This window comes from Lathyrus oleraceus, chromosome 4 (assembly GCF_024323335.1).
Source record: "Lathyrus oleraceus cultivar Zhongwan6 chromosome 4, CAAS_Psat_ZW6_1.0, whole genome shotgun sequence".
NCBI lineage: Eukaryota > Viridiplantae > Streptophyta > Magnoliopsida > Fabales > Fabaceae > Lathyrus > Lathyrus oleraceus.
In genome coordinates, this window is record NC_066582.1 from 464102596 (window position 1) to 464120989 (window position 18394).

Below are 18394 nucleotides of genomic sequence, written 5' to 3' on the forward strand. Positions count from 1 at the left end.
AGAAATCAATAAATTATAGAATGTTTTCTTTGATTGACAATATTGAGAAGTTATTCTAAAATATAACAATGACCTTGCAAGAGGAGGAAATAACAACCATTGCAACAACAATATCATGTGAGATAGATTGTAAGAATTTTTTTTTTGTTCAAAGTTTGTGTATGGAAGACAACAACACGCAACCTTGAAAGATTTTTTTGACTAACTAAGAAACTTACAGATTTTTTTAACTAACTAAGAAACTTAAATATTTTTTTGTCTTACAATCCATCCCAAAGAATGATGTTTACGAATTTGAAGCGGTTGTAGATGAGTTAGATTTAGGGTACAACTTAATGAACACATGTTTTTATAGTTACGTCTAGGTATGAAACCCCTTAGTTAGTAGTGTAACCGAAGAAATAGATTATTTATTTTTTAAATAAAAAATAAAAGAATGTGGCAAGTGGTTTTGGTAGCCAAACTATGATGGAGGCATTTCCTGATTGTCTCCTATTAGCCAATAAACCTAATGGTTGTGTGGCATATATGTCGAACTTGATTAATAACAAGTGGACATGGAATCTACACTTGAATATCGAGGAAAAACCAATAAAAGTAATAATGTAGGTGGAAGAGATTCATAACATTTTGTCAGAGGTGGAGCCTAGAAAAGATGTCCAGGACGCATTTGTATGGATTCTTGAATGTGCTAAAATGTTTTTTTATCAAGTCTTGATACATGTTAATTGATGGACCCAATCATTATAGTGCAATAGAGTAAGCGTCAAAAGTTGCATTAAGAGAAATGTGGTGAAGAAATGTGCCATCTAAAATTCAGGTGTTTTGATGATGGACAAAGTACCGACTAAAGCTCAGCTGGTGAAGTGAGGAATACTTCAAAGCAATAGAGAAAAGGCCTGTGTTTTTTTCAAGAGGAAGATAGTCTAACACATCTCTTGCTTTAATATCCTTTCACTAAAAGAGGATGAAAGGTTATGGAGGAATAAACTGATTTAGAGGTGTCTATGGATCGATATAATTGGAAGAGCTTCAATCATCTTAGGAGAAGATTGAAGAGGAAAATCAGAAAAGATAAGGAGGTGGTATTATGGCTATCAACATGTTGATGTGTATGGTTGAAAAGAAATAGTATTCTATTTAATGGTGAGGCGTGCAAGGCAGAAATAGTGTTTTCTATCGAATTATCATCTTGGTTGTGGAATGTAAGAGGGCTTAAATCAAATGTAAGTAGAAACTTCTATGAATGATGCATAGCTCTTTTGGATTGTCTTAATAGGAGTTGAACTTAATATGTAATGGGTAAGTGTACCTCTTATACTCTATTAATGAAATTTGCTTATAAGAAAAATTGTGTACTCGTCATTTTATCTTATTCTTCTTACTCATGTGAATTCACTAACATTCTTTGTCTCACATATTAAAAATATTATTGTGGTTGAATCTTTTAATTCCACACATTATTCTTGTCTATTAATTTTTTTAAACTAATAATTTTCTTTATTTGAGTAAAGATAAAGTAAGCCGAAAAAATATGTTAATTTGTGGGGTTAAAGTGTAAAGTGTTCCAAAATCATCTTTATTCTCTTAAATGTAGTCAAAAATCGCTTGAAACCCATAGTTTTTTTGAGATTAAAAGCAGTGTATTGTCAATGTAAATTAGTTTTATACCATCATCCAATAGAATTATAAGATTTTGTAATGTCATACCAATATTTTAAAATTAAACGTGTAATTTGACGGTTACAAATCCGTGATTGATTAACGGTTTCAAAATTTTTTACACTTTCAGTATATTTTTTTCTCTAATTTTCGTTAGCTTTAAATATACTCCCTCGTAGAAAAATAATGGTAACGTACTTATTTATGTTAATTTAACACTATATGGGTCAACCTACAGTTATATATATATGATCTCCATATAATTTGAATACCTTATATAAAAAATAAAAAAGAGTATATTAAAATGTGTGATATATATCATGGTGTTATATGTACGAAGTTTATAGATCGAACACTCGAGCACTTATAAACAATCTATTATTATTCTAAATTTTAACAAAAGAGTCCAAAATAAATCATATTTATTTAGTTTAAAACGTAAATTAAAAATAAAAACATGTTGGGTTTACGATTAGCTAAAGAATAGGTCTAAATAAGCTAGTTTCTAGGAGTTGATTTATTTCAGTTTGTTATAATTTATTTTCCTTATTTTTCTCTATTGCAGTTGCATTCAAATTGTAAGGCTTTATAAAAGCCAGCGTAGTCTTTTGAATAAAGCATAAAACATTCTAGCTTCCATTTTCTATTTTGTTTCCTTTATCTGGTATCAGAGCTTGAAAGGGCTTGATAAGAGTAATTTACAAATTGAGTGTTTGAGAGGAAAAACACTGAGAGGAAGTAACGAAAGTCTACAATAGTGTTTGAGAGGAAAAACACAGAAGAAAAGAATTATGGCAGCAGAAACTCTCTCAACACCATGCGTTCTGAAGTTCGACGGTGACTACGATCACTGGAGCTTACTTATGGAAAATCTCCTCCGTTCTAAGGAGTACTGGAGCGTCATCGAACCTGGGCTCGAAGAGTTGAAGAGGACCGAAGCCATAAGCACGAAGGCACTCGACGAAGCAAAACTGAAAGATCTCAAAGCAAAGAACTATCTTTTCCAGTCCATAGACAAGAGCATCTTGAAAACCATCACCCAGAAGGAAACAACCAAACAGTTGTGGGATTCAATGAAAGTCAAGTATCAGGGAAGTGCTAGAGTGAAGCGTGCACAACTGCAACGGCTTCGGAGAACATTCGAAACCCTTGAAATGAAATTGGGAGAAGGTGTGCCTGAGTATTTCGCAAGAGTCATGTCTACTGCCAACGACATGAGGAACTGTGGAGAAGACATGAACGATGTCAAAATTGTCGAAAAAACACTTCAGAGTCTCACAGACAACTTCAACTTTGTGGTATGTTCCATCGAAGAGTCCAAGGACATTGATGATCTCACAGTAGATGAATTACAAGTATCTTTGCTTGTACATGAACAAAAGGTGATTGAGAAAAGAAGTGAAGATCAAGTTCTACAGGTGGAGAATGAGCAAAGAAATGTACAAGGAAGAGGTAGAGGCATATATCAGAGAGGAAACAACAACTTCAGAGGCGGCAACTTCCGAGGCAGCAACTTCAGAGGTTGGGGAAGAGGTAGATCTTTCATCAATAGGTCAACCATTAATTGCTTTCGATGTGGAAAGCAAGGGCATTATCAATTTGAATGTTCAAGTCTGGAAAAAGGAGTCAACTATACCGAGTTCGACGAGGAAGAAGAACTCCTCCTAATGGCGCACACAGAAGTCAGTAAACCTCAAGGAAAAGGTATTTGGTTTCTCGACTCCGGGTGTTCAAACCATATGACAGGAGACAAAACTTGGTTTGTTGAGTTTGACGAAAGCTTCAAGCATTCTGTTAGATTGGGTAACAGCACAAGGATGGCGGTTCAAGGAAAAGGCAGCGTCAGGTTTGAAGTACAAGGAATCACACAAACGGTATCTGACGTCTATTATGTCCCAAACCTCAACAACAACTTGTTGAGCATAGGACAGCTACAGGAAAAGCGTTTAGTGATTATAATTAAAGAGGGTACTTGCAGAATCTATCATCATCAAAGAGGTTTGATAGTAGACACTCCAATGACTATGAATCGTATGTTCATGGTCTATGCAAAGATGAAACCACTGCCTGGTAGTTGTTTGAAGATGGAGGAAGAAGACTTGGAGAATCTCTGGCACAAGAGATATGGACATTTAAATAACAAGTCCATCCAAATAATGCAGCAAAAACAAATGGTAAAAGGGTTACCAAAGTTGAAAGAAGCAGCCAAAGTTTGCACGGTATGCAATGTGGGAAAACAGCAGCGGGGGAATTTCCAAAGAAAAGTGGTTAGAGGGCATCAGAGAAATTGGAATTAATTCATGGAGATCTATGTGGACCAATCACTCCAACCTCTCACAGTGGTAAGAGGTATTTGTTAGTGTTTGTAGACGATTTCTCTCGAAAAAACTTGGATCTATTTTCTCTCCGATAAAGCAGAATCCTTTGAGGAATTTAAAACCTTCAAAAGTTTTGTTGAAAAGGAAGCAAAAACATCCATTTGCGGACTAAGAACTGACAGGGGAGGAGAATTTACATCAAATAAATTCAACAAGTTCTGCAAGGATTATGGCATAAAGCGGCAGTTGACAGCAGCATACACTCCACAGCAAAACGGAGTGCCATAAAGAAGGAATCGAACCATCATGAACATGGTGCGCTGTTTGTTGACTGAGAAGGAGATGCCGAGATCACTATGGCCAGATGCAGCGAGATGGACAGCCCACGTCTTGAATCAAAGTCTTACAAAGGCGGTAAAAGACATGGTACCTGAAGAAAGGTGGACAGGAATAAAGCCGAAGGTTGACTACTTCAGAGTATTCGGCTCCATTGTACATGTACATGTCCCTGAACAGAAAAGAGTTAAACTTGACGATCGAAGTCACAAGTGCATCTTGCTTGGAGTCAGTACCGAATCTAAAGCTTATCGGTTGTATGATCCGATAACAAAAAAAATAATTATTAGTAGGGATGTCATATTCGAAGAAGGTGGTAAATGGGATTGGAACTTGAGCGTAACAGAGTTAAAGCAAAATGCTCTTGCATGGGGAGATGACGAAGCTGTAACAGAAGAATTTGAAGCGGAATATACTGATAGTGATGTTGAAGAAAGTGAATACGACAGGACAAAGGAGCTCCCAGAAGATGGACAGTCATCACCAGAAGAACAAACAAGAAGAGAGAGAAGAAAGCCTAGTTGGATGAATAACTATGAAAGCGGCGAAGGCTTGTCTGAAGAAGAGGAACTAGAACAAAACTTAGCCTTTTATATCTCTCATGATGATCCAGTAAGCTTTGATGAAGCTGTGAAGGAAGAAAAATGGCAGGAGGCCATGAAGCTGGAAATTCAAGCTATTGAGAGAAATCAGACTTGGGAGCTTGTGTCACTGCCACATCAAGCAAATAAAATTGGGGTTAAGTGGGTATACAAAACAAAATTAAATGAAGAAGGCAAGGTGGATAAATGCAAAGCTAGACTCGTCGCCAAAGGGTATTCGCAAACAGCGGGAGTAGACTATAATGAAGTGTATGCGCCAGTGGCTCGTTGGGATACCATCAGAATTCTCTTGGCAGTAGCAGCTCAGCGTGGTTGGTGCGTTTACCAGCTTGACGTTAAAAGTGCTTTTCTGTACGACGAATTAAAGGAGGAGGTATACATCGATCAACCGGAAGGGTTCATCAAAAGGGGTGAGGAAGATAAGGTGTATCGGCTGAAGAAGGCTCTCTATGGCTTAAAGCAAGCCCCGAGAGCTTGGTTTAGCAGAATTGAGAGTCACTTTAAGAAGGAAGGGTTTCAAAAAAGCAACTATGATCACACCTTGTTCTTGAAGAAAAATAGAAACAAACTATTGGTGGTAAGTCTTTACGTTGACGATTTAATATATACAGGAAATGATGAGCATATGTGCATAGAGTTCAAGTTGTCAATGCAGAAGGAGTTCGAGATGACCGACTTGGGAAAAATGAAGTTTTTTCTTGGAGTTGAAATCAATCAACGTAAGGACGGGATTCATTTGTGCCAAAAGAAGTATGATAAGGAAGTCTTGCAAAGGTTCCATATGTGGAGTTGTAATGCTGTCAAGAATCCAATAGTTCCTGGTACTGTTTTGTCAAGGGAAGGCAACAGCAAAGATGTTGATGCAATGCTGTACAAACAACTAGTAGGGTGCTTAATGTATCTAACGGTAACGCGTACGGATTTAATGTTTGTGGTATGCTTAATCTCTCGTTATATGGCTGAACCTAAAGAAGAACACATGATGATTGCTAAAAGGGTACTAAGGTACTTGAAAGGAACACTGGAGCTGGGAATTTTGTACAAGAGAAGCACGAATGCGAATCTGTTGGGATACACAGACAACGACTATGCACGAGATGTGGACGATAGAAAAAGTACTTCGGGCTACATCTTTCTACTAAGTGGTGCATCAATTTGTTGGAGTTCAAGAAAACAAGGGATTGTGACTCTCTCATCTACAGAGGCTGAGTATGTAGCTGCCACTGCCTGTGCATGTCATTGCGTCTGGCTGAAAGGAATTTTGAAAGAGTTAAGCGTCAAAGACTGTAATTGCATTCACATAATGTATGATAACAGTTCAACAATTAAACTATCCAAGAATCCCGTTATGCATCGAAGGACAAAACACATTGATGTTAGATATCATTATCTACGCAATTTATCAAGTGAAGGAACTGTGAAGTTAGCATTTTGTGGAACTGATGATCAAGTGGCAGACATAATGACTAAACCTATTAAGTTGGATCAGTTTGTGAAACTTAGAGGTTTGCTTGGTGTTCGACGACCTGAGGAGTAAACTGATGCTAGTTAAGCATGTGTCAGTTTAAGGGGAGGAATTTGTTGGGTTTACAGTTAGCTAAAGAATAGGTCTAAATAAGCTAGTTTCTAGGAGTTGATTTATTCCAGTTTGTTATAATTTATTTTCCTTATTTTTCTCTATTGCAGTTGCATTCAAATTGTAAGGCTTTATAAAAGCCAACATAGTCTTTTGAATAAAGCATAAAACATTCTAGCTTCCATTTTCTATTCTGTTTCCTTTAAAATATTTGACAATTTTAATCTCCATTCTTTAAATTAAATTTATTACACATATTTTTTCAGAAAAAAAGTAAATAAAACGTGGTATTTTAACGTCCTTACCATTTGTATGCACCTAGTTTTATTTTTTGGTAAGGATACTATTGCATACACCGCATACACCTAGTTAAGGTAATGTTTCATAAAAAAAACATAAATTTGTTTCATAGGAAGTTTCATGGAAACCAATGAAAAAAGAAAAAACTATATCAGGACGAGTTCTACGTATACAAGAATATAAAATAGTAAAAATTCATAATATCTTTGGTACAATAAGAAATATTCAGATTTGAGACAAATCAAATATTGTCTAAGAACCACATTTAACAGAGAATTAATCCAATTAAGAAAACAAAACAAATTTGTAAACTTTCTCTCACCTCCCTACTACGATACGTAGCTGCTATTATTAGTGGTCGTAGCAGGCCTCTGCATTTTATACTGGGAAGCATTAAATTATGGCATCTAGAACTTTCGCTTCTACACCCCGTAGCAGCTGCTACGAATGACCATAGCAACCTTCTGGTTTTTGTATGAGAGAAATTTTCCTTTTTTCGCTTTATTTGTCTTTGATCCCTCTTTATCTTGGGTGCTCATTAAACCATGTTATTAGAAAGAAAGCACAAACAAAATCATAAAGCATGACAACTGAAAGTAAATCGAACGAAAATGTAGTAAAATGTTATAGGAAAATGAAATAACAATGTAAGGAAGATTTATCAAAATGGATGGTTCTTATAACAATTTGTGTAGCCTAAAAGCAGTGCTAAGGAGTTTTGAATTGGTTTCTAGGCTACATGTAAATTTTTTAAAAGAAAACTCTATGGAATGATAGAGTTCATAGAAATCATAATGAAACTTTTCATTCTTTGATAACAGAATTCTGTTTTGGAAAAACTCAACACAAGCTAGGTCACTGTTTGCCTTATATAGATGCAAAACAGAGTGACCTGTGATAGCAGGTCACCACTATATCTAAACTGACAGCTGCCAGTAACACCTTATACAAAGTGTATTATGTCTATTCTAAGAGATATCCTAATACCCCCCCCCCCCCCCACAAACTCACGGGGAGCTTGCAACCCTGAGTTTGTGCCTTAACTCCAGAAACTTGGTTGAAGGTACAGGCTTGGTGAGGGCATCAGCAATTTGATCAACACCTGGAATGTGGGCCACAGTAATTTGTTTAGCTAGAACCTTTTCCCTTACAAAGAAAAGATCAATCTCCATATGCTTAGTTCTTGAATGTAATATGGGATTGTGTGCTAACAACATAGAAGATTGGTTGTCACACAAAACAAGGGGCTGTTGAGTAGGGATAGATAATTCCTGTAAAAGAGTTTGCAGCCAGAGAAGGTCAGCAGTTGCTTGAGCTAGACTTCTGTACTCAGCTTCTGTGCTGGACCTGGCAACAACCTGTTGCTTTTTGGACCACCAAGAAACTAAATTACCTCCAAAGTATATTGCAGCACCAGAAGTGCTTCTCCTGTCATCTGGGTCTGAGGCCCAGTCAGCATCACAAAACACCCTTAGAGAAGGTAGTTGATTAGGTGAGTGAGGAAAAATATGTAACCCATAATGGATGATGCCCTTGAGATATCGGGGAATTCTTTTTACTGCAGCCCAGTGAGTCTCCAAAGGATGAGACATGAACTGACAAACCTTGTTTACAGCATAGGAAATGTCAGGTCGAGTAATAGTGGCATATTGAAGTGCTCCTACTACAGACCTATACATGAAGGGATCTGCCAAGGCTGGAGAGCCAGTTTTAGTAAGCTTGCAAGTTGATTGCATAGGTGAATGAACTGAACTGCATTCAGACATGTGGGTTTTGTGCAGTAGGTCTCTGAGGTACTTGGACTGAGTCAACAGTAATGAACCTTGGGCAGCAACTTTAACTTCAATGCCAAGAAAGTAATCCAAGGTACCCAGATGCTTGAGGGAGAAGGCAGAATTTAACTTAGCAATAATGTCCTTTAAAAGAGAAGGACTGCTACCAGTGATGATTATATCATCAACATATACCAAAATGTAGACAGTGTGGCCAGCTGAATGAAGAATGAAAAGAGAAGGGCCACACCTGCTGGGTTTAAAATGGAGGTTAACAAGGGCAGTTTGCAACCGTTCAAACCACTGTCGGGGGCCTGTTTAAGACCATAGAGGGCTTTATGCAGTTTGCAGACTAGAGAGGCATTAGAGTCCACAAATCCAGGTGGCTGCTCCATGTACACTTCTTCAGTTAACAGACCATTTAAGAAGGCATTGTTAACATCAAGCTGCTGAATTGACCAACTTTTAGTGAGTGCAATAGTGAGAATCAGCCTGATGGTAACCGGCTTCACAATTGGAGAAATGTCTCATTAAAATCAAACCCTTGCTTTTGATGAAAACCCTTAGCAACCAAGCAAGCCTTATAACGGCTAACACTGCCATCAGGATTTTCTTTTATGCGAAAAACCCACTTGCAGCCAATGGCCTGCCTGTTGGGAGGAAGGGAAACAAGGGACCAAGTCTTGTTATGAGAAAGCGCCTCAAATTCTGCATGTATTGCTTCTTTCCATTTAGCATCAGCAAGAGCTTGTTTGACAGATTTAGGTTCAGCGTGAGTGAAAAGTAATTTAGGTTGAACAAACCCAAACTTTGCTCTAGTTTGCATAGAATGCGCATTTACATGAACCTTAGAAACTGGAACAACATTAGTAGGGCTTAAGGCCTTAGATGCAACAATGGATGAGGATACAGAGTCAGATCTAGAAGTAAGACTAGTGGTAGAGTCAGACACAACAGGCTCAGGTTCCAGAACAGGACTATCAAGGGAAAACTGCTGACTAGATTCATTAGAAGCTGCCAGATCATTTGGAGTGGGAGTAAAGGGAATGGCAGAAATAGGAATTGGTTTTGGAAGGCCTGATTGAGGTAACAGAGATTGCAAAGAGGACACAGAGTTGGATTTTGACGAAATTGAAACAGGAGGTACAACCTTGGTGGTGAACAACTCCAAGTATGGGAATCTTGACTCATGAAAGAGTACATCTTTTGAGATGTACAACCTACCAGAAGGTGACAAACACTTATAACCTTTGTGAGAAGCAGAATAACCAAGGAATAAGCATTCATGAGATCTGAACTCAAGTTTATGAGCATTATAAGGTCTCAACAAAGGGAAGCAGGCACAACCAAAAATTTTGAGGAATTTATAATCTAGCATAGATTTAAAAAGTAGGCAATAAGGAACCTGAGACTGAATGGAAGCAGAGGGAAGTCTATTAATTAAATAGACTGCAGTAGAGAAAGCAAAATCCCAGTAGGTTAGAGGTAATGAAGCTTGACTCAACAGTGTAAGACCCAAATCCACAATGTGCCTATGTTTTCGTTCAACTACCCCATTCTGATGATGAGTATGAGGGCATATAACTCTGTGTACTATTCCCAGTTCAGTGAGGAATTTGCTGAAGGGTCTGAGTTCCCCACCCCAATCTGACTGGACCGCTTTAGTAGAGTGTCCAAGTTGAAGTTCCACTAAAGTTTTGAACTGTTTGAAAATACTGAGTGCTTCAGCTTTGGATTTAAGTAGATAAATCTAAGTGAATCTAGAAAAGGCATCCACAAAAGAGATATAGTAACTAAACCCTTGAGTAGATGGTTGAGGTGAGGGACCCCAAATATCATAGTAGACAAGTTCTAGAGGAAAATTGTAAGAAGTGTGTGAAGATGGGGAATGAAGTCTATGAGCTTTGCCAGCACAACAAGCAGAACAGAAATGATCATGACTTTTATTATTGAAGGAAATATTACAGCTTTGAAGCACAAGCTTTAGAGTATTGACATTAGGGTGGACTAATCTTAAATGCCATACATTGAACAAATTAGGAGAAATACTAGTAGCATTAATGTTAGGTACAACTTTATTTGCAGAAACTAAAAACATGGCAGGACTGGAGACATTAAGCAGAGGGAACTGATAAAGACCATCTGAGCCAACTTTACCAACCAAGAGGACATCATTAGACACCTGAGATTTGACAAGACAAGTATCAGCTGTGAATAAAAAATAAACATGATTATCACTGCAAAATTTGCTGACACTAATAAGATTTTTAGTGATGGATGGAACATGTAAAAGATTTTTAAGTGTGAGAGGTGTGTGAGGTTGATAAGTTGAGAGGAAATGGCTAGAACCAGTAGAGTCAATAGGTAGACCTTGCCCATTGCCTATATAAATCTGATCAGGTCCCTCAAAAGAAGTGACTTGTTGAATGTTGTTAGCATCATTGGTAACATGAAATGAAGCACCTGAGTCTGGATACCAGGATGCAGCAGAGGTTGAAGGAGCAACATTAGCAATGAAAGTGCTAGAAGCCAAAGACATAGCAGGCTTTGCTTGAGGAGTTGTAGGCCTTGTCCACACATTTGCAGGAAATTGTCCATAAGGCATTTGAGGAGTGGACCAAGGAGCGGTGTTATAAGGACTTCCATAATAAGACTGAGGCTGGAACTGTTGGTTGAACCTGTGCCCACAGTTGAGGACTGAGTGTCCAACTTTGGAACAAACCTGACATTGTATTCCAGAGTTTCTACCACCTCTACCTCTTCCACTTTTACCTCCTCTATTGAACCTTCCACCTCTAAAACTGGAATAATCAGGTTCAGGAGTATGAGAGGGAGGATTGGAAGGAGAAGAATCAGTGTATCCAGATTGAGTAGTGTCAGGAGAGGTAGGTTGAGACGTGGCATGAGTGAGATTAAGCGAAGCCAGATCAGGGACTGATTGCTTCTTGAACTTGTTCAGCCTCAATTCATGAGCAATCAGAAGGATTTCCACTTCATCCAAATCCATATCTCCAAACTTGCTTTCAACAACAGAAACTACAAAAGCATACTCACTAGGAAGGCCTTCAAGAATGACATCGATGTGATGCGTGACTGGAACTGGATCACCAATCGATGCCAACGCATCCACAATCGTACGAATTTTCAACAGATAATCAGAAACCGATTGCGAATCAAGAGTTGAAGCACGTAATTCAACGCGAAGTTGACGTGCACGCGCGCGAGTCTGCTTCTGGAAATAATTGAACAACCGATCCCAAAGTTGATGTGGATGCGTGCATCCAAGAACACGTGACAGGATCTCGCTCGAAAGCGTCGATTGCAACCAAGACAAGAGCAATTGATCCTTCTGAAGCCACGACGAGTACGTAGGACTGATCGCACCTTGACGACGAGCTTCATCGTTCATGAATTTCGGTGGAATTTGAGTGCAAACAACAAGATCGGTGAGGTTGTGCGCGTTGATATATGGCTCCACTAGTTGGCGCCAGAGATGAAAATTTTTCTCATCAAGCTTGTACGCGATCTTGAGAGCGAACTGCAAGTGGCGCGATTCATCAATCACCGCCGGCGCCGACGACGAGGTTGGGGATGTAATGTAATATGAGCGGAAGACGGCGAACCTGACGACGGGGATGACGTCATGGATCGTAACTGACTAAACTGATACCATGATAGAGTTCATAGAAATCATAATGAAACTTTTCATTCTTTGATAACAGAATTCTGTTTTGGAAAAACTCAACACAAGCTAAGTCTCTGTTTGCCTTATATAGATGTAAAACAGAGTGACCTGTGATAGCAGGTCACCACTATATCTAAACTGACAGCTGCCAGTAACACCTTATACAAAGTGTATTATGTCTATTCTAAAAGATATTCTAATATGGAATCAATGTGAAAACCCTTTTCTATAGGCAGAATCAACATTTATGTTTAACTATGTGGATGTGTTATCATTAAATTCTTAGAGATGCCGGTTGAATCGAATCCAAAAAGGTGTTCCATGCGGTGGCCTGTAACTGAAAAATTGAGGAGGATTTTGTCATCATGGAAGGGTAAGAATCTACCTATGAGAGGGAGAGTGGTGATGCTAAATGTAATACTCGATAATACACCAATCTACTTCCCATCCTTCAACAAAGCTCCAACAAAGGTACGAAAAAAATCACTAAAATCCATTTTATGGGGAGGTTCAGAGGGCAGAAAAATAATTCATTTGGTCAGTTGGCATAATGTGTGAAAATCAAAAGATGGTGGAGGATTATGAGTGAAGAATATTGAGACATTTATAGGTTCTAATATGCAAATGGAAATGGAGAATAATGATGGAGAAGGAAGCTTTGAGGGAAGGAATTCTTAAACACAAATACGGGAATGTGGCTTTAAAGTTGCTTACTAATGAAGATCTTGTACGAAGAAGTATGGAATTTATTTGGTGGCGAGACCTTAAAGCAATAGGGGACAATTTGGAGTTGATAGTGACTGGTTTGCAAGCAATATATCATGTAAGATTGGGGGAGGTAGTAATAAAAAAATCATACGAGAAAATTGAAGAGCAAAATAAAAAAAGATAAGGAGGGAGTATTATAGCTAGCAACATGTTGACGTGTATGGTTGAAAAGAAACAATATTCTATTTAATAGTGAGTGAGGCGTGCAATGAAGAAGAAATAATATTTTCTATGAAATTAACATCTTGATTGTAGAATGTAATAGGGCTTAAATCAAATGGAAGTAACAACTTCTATAAATAATTCATAGCTCTTTTGGATTGTTTTAATGGGAATTGAACTTATTATATAGTAGCAAGTGTACTCCTTATACTCTACTAATGAGATTTGTTTACATATAAAAAATGTTTACTTGGTCACTTTATCTTAATCTTCTAGCTTATGTAAATTTGCTAACATTCTTTATCTCACATGTTAAAAGTATTATTCTAGTTGAGTCTTTTAATTTCACATTATTCATGTCTATTAATTAATTTTGTTAAACTAATAATTTTCTTTATTTGAGTAAAGATAAAGAACGCCAAAAAAATCCATATTAATTTATGGTGTTAAAGTAAGTGTTCCAAATTCATCTTTATTTCCTTAAATGTAGTCAAAACCGCTTGAAAACCATAGTTTTTTTTAGCTTTAAATATACTCCCTCATAAATAAATAAAATACTAGAATAATATCGATAACGTACTTATTTCTATTAATTTAACATTATGTGAGTCAAACTACATTTATATGAAGTCCATATAATTTGAATACCATATATAAAAATAAAATAAAAAAGAGTATATTAAAATGTGCGTGATATATATCATGATGTTATTTGTACGAAGTTTATTTATAGACAAAAGAATCCAAAAAAATCAAACATATTTATTTAGTTTAAAACGTAAATTAAAAATAAAAATATTTGACCTTTTTAGTCTCCATTCTTTAAATTAAATTTATTACACATATTTTTATTAAAAAAGTAAATAAAACGCGGTATTTTAACGTTGTTACCATTTGCATGCACCTAGTTTTATTTTTTGTGTGGATACAATTGCATGCACCTAGTTAAGGTAATGTTACATAAAAAAACATAAATTGGTTTCATAGGAAGTTTCGCGGAAACCAGTGAAGAAAGCAAAATCTCCAAAAGCTATCATATATATAAAACATTCTGGGCCAGAGACACATGTTTTAGTTTAATACTCATGTTTTTCTTGTCTTGTTCTTCTTCATCCTCGTGCCTTGTCCCCACACGTTTCAAACACGTACCCTATCTATATCTCTTTCTCCATCCTCATTCGTCGACATTCACTACGTTAAAACACTATCACATACGTAAAAGATAGAAAAACATAACCTTAAACCTGTGTCAAGTACGAGTTTAGGAAACTGAGGTGAAAATTAAGGTTCGTTTTGAACGTTAATTTTGTGGAAATTTGGAGGGTTGTGTATGATGAGTAATAAGGTTCATCCGATTCCTCCTCGTACTCGAGTTGGGAAGTATCAGTTGGGGAAGACGATTGGAGAAGGAAGCTTTGCGAAGGTGAAATTGGCGAAGAATGTTGAGAATGGAGATTTTGTTGCTATCAAGATTCTTGATCGTAATCATGTGCTTCGTCATAATATGATGGACCAGGTAAGTCTCTTTTTGTGTTGATTGTTAGTTTTTCTGTAATTTTTGAAGTTTTATGATTGTATTTGAATTTTGCAGCTGAAGAGAGAAATTTCGGCGATGAAGATGATTAATCATCCGAACGTTGTCAAGATATTTGAGGTGATGGCAAGTAAAACAAAGATTTACATTGTCTTAGAGTTGGTTAATGGAGGAGAATTATTTGACAAAATTGTAAGTGTTTCTTCCTACTACTTCTAGATTGATTGAAGGAGTGTTTGGTGTCTGACATTAATCCGTCTCTCAGAGCATCACAACTCAAATACCTAGTTAAGTTTGTATATGTCTCTAAGTGTTCGTGTCGTGTCTGGTTATGCGTCCGTGTTTGAGAGTGACACAACTCCAATATATAGTTAAGTTTGTATATGTGTCTGAGTGTTCGAGTGGTGTGTGATTATGCGTCCGTGTCTGAGAGTGTCTAATATATAGTTAAGTTTGTATATGTTTCTATTGTTCGTGTCTCGTTATGTGAATGTGTATGTGCTTTGTAATATGTTTTTCTTAGATTATGAATCTAAATGACTAGAACTCAAAATTTTTCTAAGTTGCTTGGTAATTTAATTTTGTAGGCTACAAATGGGAGACTTAAAGAAGATGAAGCAAGAAGTTATTTCCAACAGCTAATCAATGCAGTTGATTACTGCCATAGTAGAGGCGTGTATCACAGAGATTTGAAGGTTCCTTAATCCTCTTTTATTCTCTATAAAATTTCTACTTTTTTGCGTTAAATTACAGAAAATGCTTATATTCACGGTATTTTGCAGCCTGAGAATCTTATGTTGGACAAAAACGGTGTTCTTAAAGTTTCAGATTTTGGATTAAGTACATATTCGCAGCAGGTATGATCATATCCACCATACAAATTTACAATCAGCATAATTGCATTTTATGGAAGAAGAATGGTTTCTGATTGGCCTGACATAGTTGTTCGATTCAATTATCCGCGAATAATTTGACTTTGGATCGTAATCGTGTAAATTCTTAAATATTTATCGCAGGAAGGTGAACTTCTCCGCACGGCTTGCGGAACACCGAATTACGTTGCTCCTGAGGTGATAATAACACTATCTTTTGTGGATCAAATGAAAGACTAGTTTGGTTTTCTCAAACTAAAGTGAATGTTATTTGGTGTATTCTTTTGTATCAGGTGATTAATGATAGAGGTTATGTTGGTTCAACATCTGATATATGGTCTTGTGGAGTTATTCTCTTTGTACTTATGGCCGGGTACTTGCCGTTCGACGAGCCGAATCAAATTACACTTTACAGAAAAGTGAGTGATTTTATAATATAATCCAAAAGAATAAAAACTGAAAAAGAAGTTACTGGTTTTTGGGATGAAAATCTAACACATATTTCAGATTGGTAGGGCTGAGTTCACTTGTCCGCCGTGGTTTTCGCCCGAGGCAAAGAAACTGCTCAAGTCTATCCTTAATCCAAACCCTCTCACGGTGAGTTTTAGTCGAAAGCTTTCATAGTTGTGATATTCTGTCTGTTATAGAGCATGTTGCTGAGTTGTTTTACGCAGAGGATAAAAATTCCGGAACTCTTGGAAGATGAATGGTTCAAAAAAGGATACAAGCCAGCATCTTTTACCGAGGAAGATGTCAATGTAGATGATGTTGCTGCTGCTTTCAACGATTCTAAGGTAACAACGATTTAAAACCAGCATCTACTGCATTGTTCTAAATATTAAGTATCGCAACAATGATTTTAAACCTTGGAAGTTTACTTTGGCATGTAGGAAAATCTTGTGACAGAGACCAAAGAGAAACCCGTGTCGATGAATGCTTTCGAGCTTATTTCTAGATCACAAAGCTTCAATCTTGACAATTTATTCGAGAAGCAAAAGGTGCGCGAAAACTAGTACATGCTTTTATTTCAACATTTTAACATAGTATTCGATGCGTATACTAACTATGATTCTTTCTCTATTATTCTGTACTCATTAACATCACAGGGAGTTGTAAAGCGCGAAACTCATTTCACTTCACAACGCCCCGCGAATGAAATCATGTCTAAAATCGAAGAGGCTGCAAAGCCTCTCGGATTTAATGTTCACAAGCGAAATTACAAGGTAACCGATTATTAACAACAAGAACTAGTCTTCAATTTTCTATTTGATGAAACCATTCATTACTGAGATTAATCTTAATGTTCTATAGTACATGATCTTATCTTCATTTAAATTATGCAGATGAAGCTGCAAGGTGACAAAAGTGGAAGGAAAGGTCACCTTTCAGTGGCTACTGAGGTACTGATTCATTTCTTCCTATCTGATTGCAATACATTTTCAATTGTTTCTTCGCGTTTGTTTGCTTCGACGCAAACTAATCGATACAACCTGTTGTCTATGGTTACAGGTTTTTGAAGTGGCTCCCTCCCTACATATGGTGGAGCTGAGGAAGACTGGCGGCGACACACTAGAGTTTAACAAGGTATGTGGAAATTATTTTGATTCTCAGTTTATTACTTTTTAGGTGTTTGACATTGCTCTTTTTTAGTTCTTATGATGTTGGTTGGTATGAAACTAAACTTTTTTCATTGATTTAAATGCAGTTTTACAAAATATTTTCATCAGGGTTGGAAGACATAGTGTGGCATAATGACAAAAAATAATCGAGTAATAATAAGGTATTAATTTCCCTTTATTTTAATTATAAAAAAATAAATAATAATCATATTTAATTACGATTTAACTGTGACATCCTACTTATGTTTATTAGTCTAATAGTTGCATTTGTTGTTTGAATGTAGGTGCAAAGTTGCTTGATAAGTGCACATATCATGGTTGGGAGAGTTTGGCTGAGACTATTTCATTAGGCTAATTCGAGATAGTTCGATGTGTAGAATAAGTAAAGCTTGCATGTTATTATAGTCCATTGCAATTGTTTTGTTTAAAGATGAAGTTGAGAGTATTTTTGAAAGTGTATAAAATTATGTCATATGTACAATTTCGTCTTTTGAGTTTGATTTATGTTTTTTTTATGATGTTACATTGTAAATTTTCAAACATATGAATAATATAATGTTTTATTCGACGTTGTTTCATTATAACGTTATTTTTGTAAATTTTCAAATACTAGAATAATATAATTTTTGTCTTGTTTGTTAGAAAAATGCTGTTCTTATCAAATTTGGCATCCGTTTATTTTATGATTTTTTTTTAAAAATTGTTATTTTTTAGGTAAATATTCAAATTATTTTAAAATTTTGATTTTTTTAAAATAAACTAAAAAAAATGATGTGTTATGTTGTTGTTTATCATCATTTTGGTAAAAGATTTGAGAAAAAAAATCTTATGACATATTATACAAAGATTTGAGAAAAGAATATTCGTGCTTTGAATATTGATGTTTGAATATCGAAAGTTTGAATATGAACTCTAACTAAACTAACGTAGAATTGCTTTAAAAATAAAAAATAAACGAAGAACATAAAAGATCATTCAAGTTAATGCTTCGAATTTAAAGATTAAAAGAAAATGATGCATATTCATACATATTATCACAAACTATTTTCTCTTTGTAACTTGGATATTTAAGTTCTATAGAGAATGTCTAATGAATTTTTTGCAACTCCGGTTCACATGACTGAGCTAGTCTTATTTATTATTATAATGTTAATCGTCGATAACGACTATCTTCGCATAATTCGACAT

At 36.2% G+C, this 18394-nt stretch overlaps 1 protein-coding gene across 1 annotated transcript; it reads left to right on the forward strand.

The window, feature by feature from the left end:
- The first annotated feature begins 14249 nt into the window (after nucleotides 1–14249).
- On the forward strand, nucleotides 14250–17784 carry LOC127076129 (CBL-interacting serine/threonine-protein kinase 9). Its single transcript, XM_051017692.1, has 14 exons — nucleotides 14250–14697; nucleotides 14773–14907; nucleotides 15303–15410; nucleotides 15498–15572; nucleotides 15732–15785; nucleotides 15881–16006; nucleotides 16095–16184; nucleotides 16262–16381; nucleotides 16478–16585; nucleotides 16694–16810; nucleotides 16931–16987; nucleotides 17097–17171; nucleotides 17293–17367; nucleotides 17491–17784. Exons 1-13 carry the CDS (start codon nucleotides 14512–14514, stop codon nucleotides 17350–17352), a joined length of 1311 nt encoding a protein of 436 aa, XP_050873649.1. The 5' UTR covers nucleotides 14250–14511; the 3' UTR covers nucleotides 17353–17367; nucleotides 17491–17784.
- Nucleotides 17785–18394: the final 610 nt, after the last annotated feature.

What these genes read in the sequence shown, in the direction of transcription:
- LOC127076129 (XM_051017692.1), top strand. Translation starts at nt 14,512, where the DNA reads ATGATGAGTAATAAGGTTCATCCGATTCCTCCTCGTACTCGAGTTGGG. An exon ending in GAGAATTATTTGACAAAATT is followed by an intron (nt 14,908 to 15,302) that starts GTAAGTGTTTCT and finishes TTAATTTTGTAG; the next exon opens with GCTACAAATGGGAGACTTAA. An exon ending in TAAGTACATATTCGCAGCAG is followed by an intron (nt 15,573 to 15,731) that starts GTATGATCATAT and finishes TATTTATCGCAG; the next exon opens with GAAGGTGAACTTCTCCGCAC.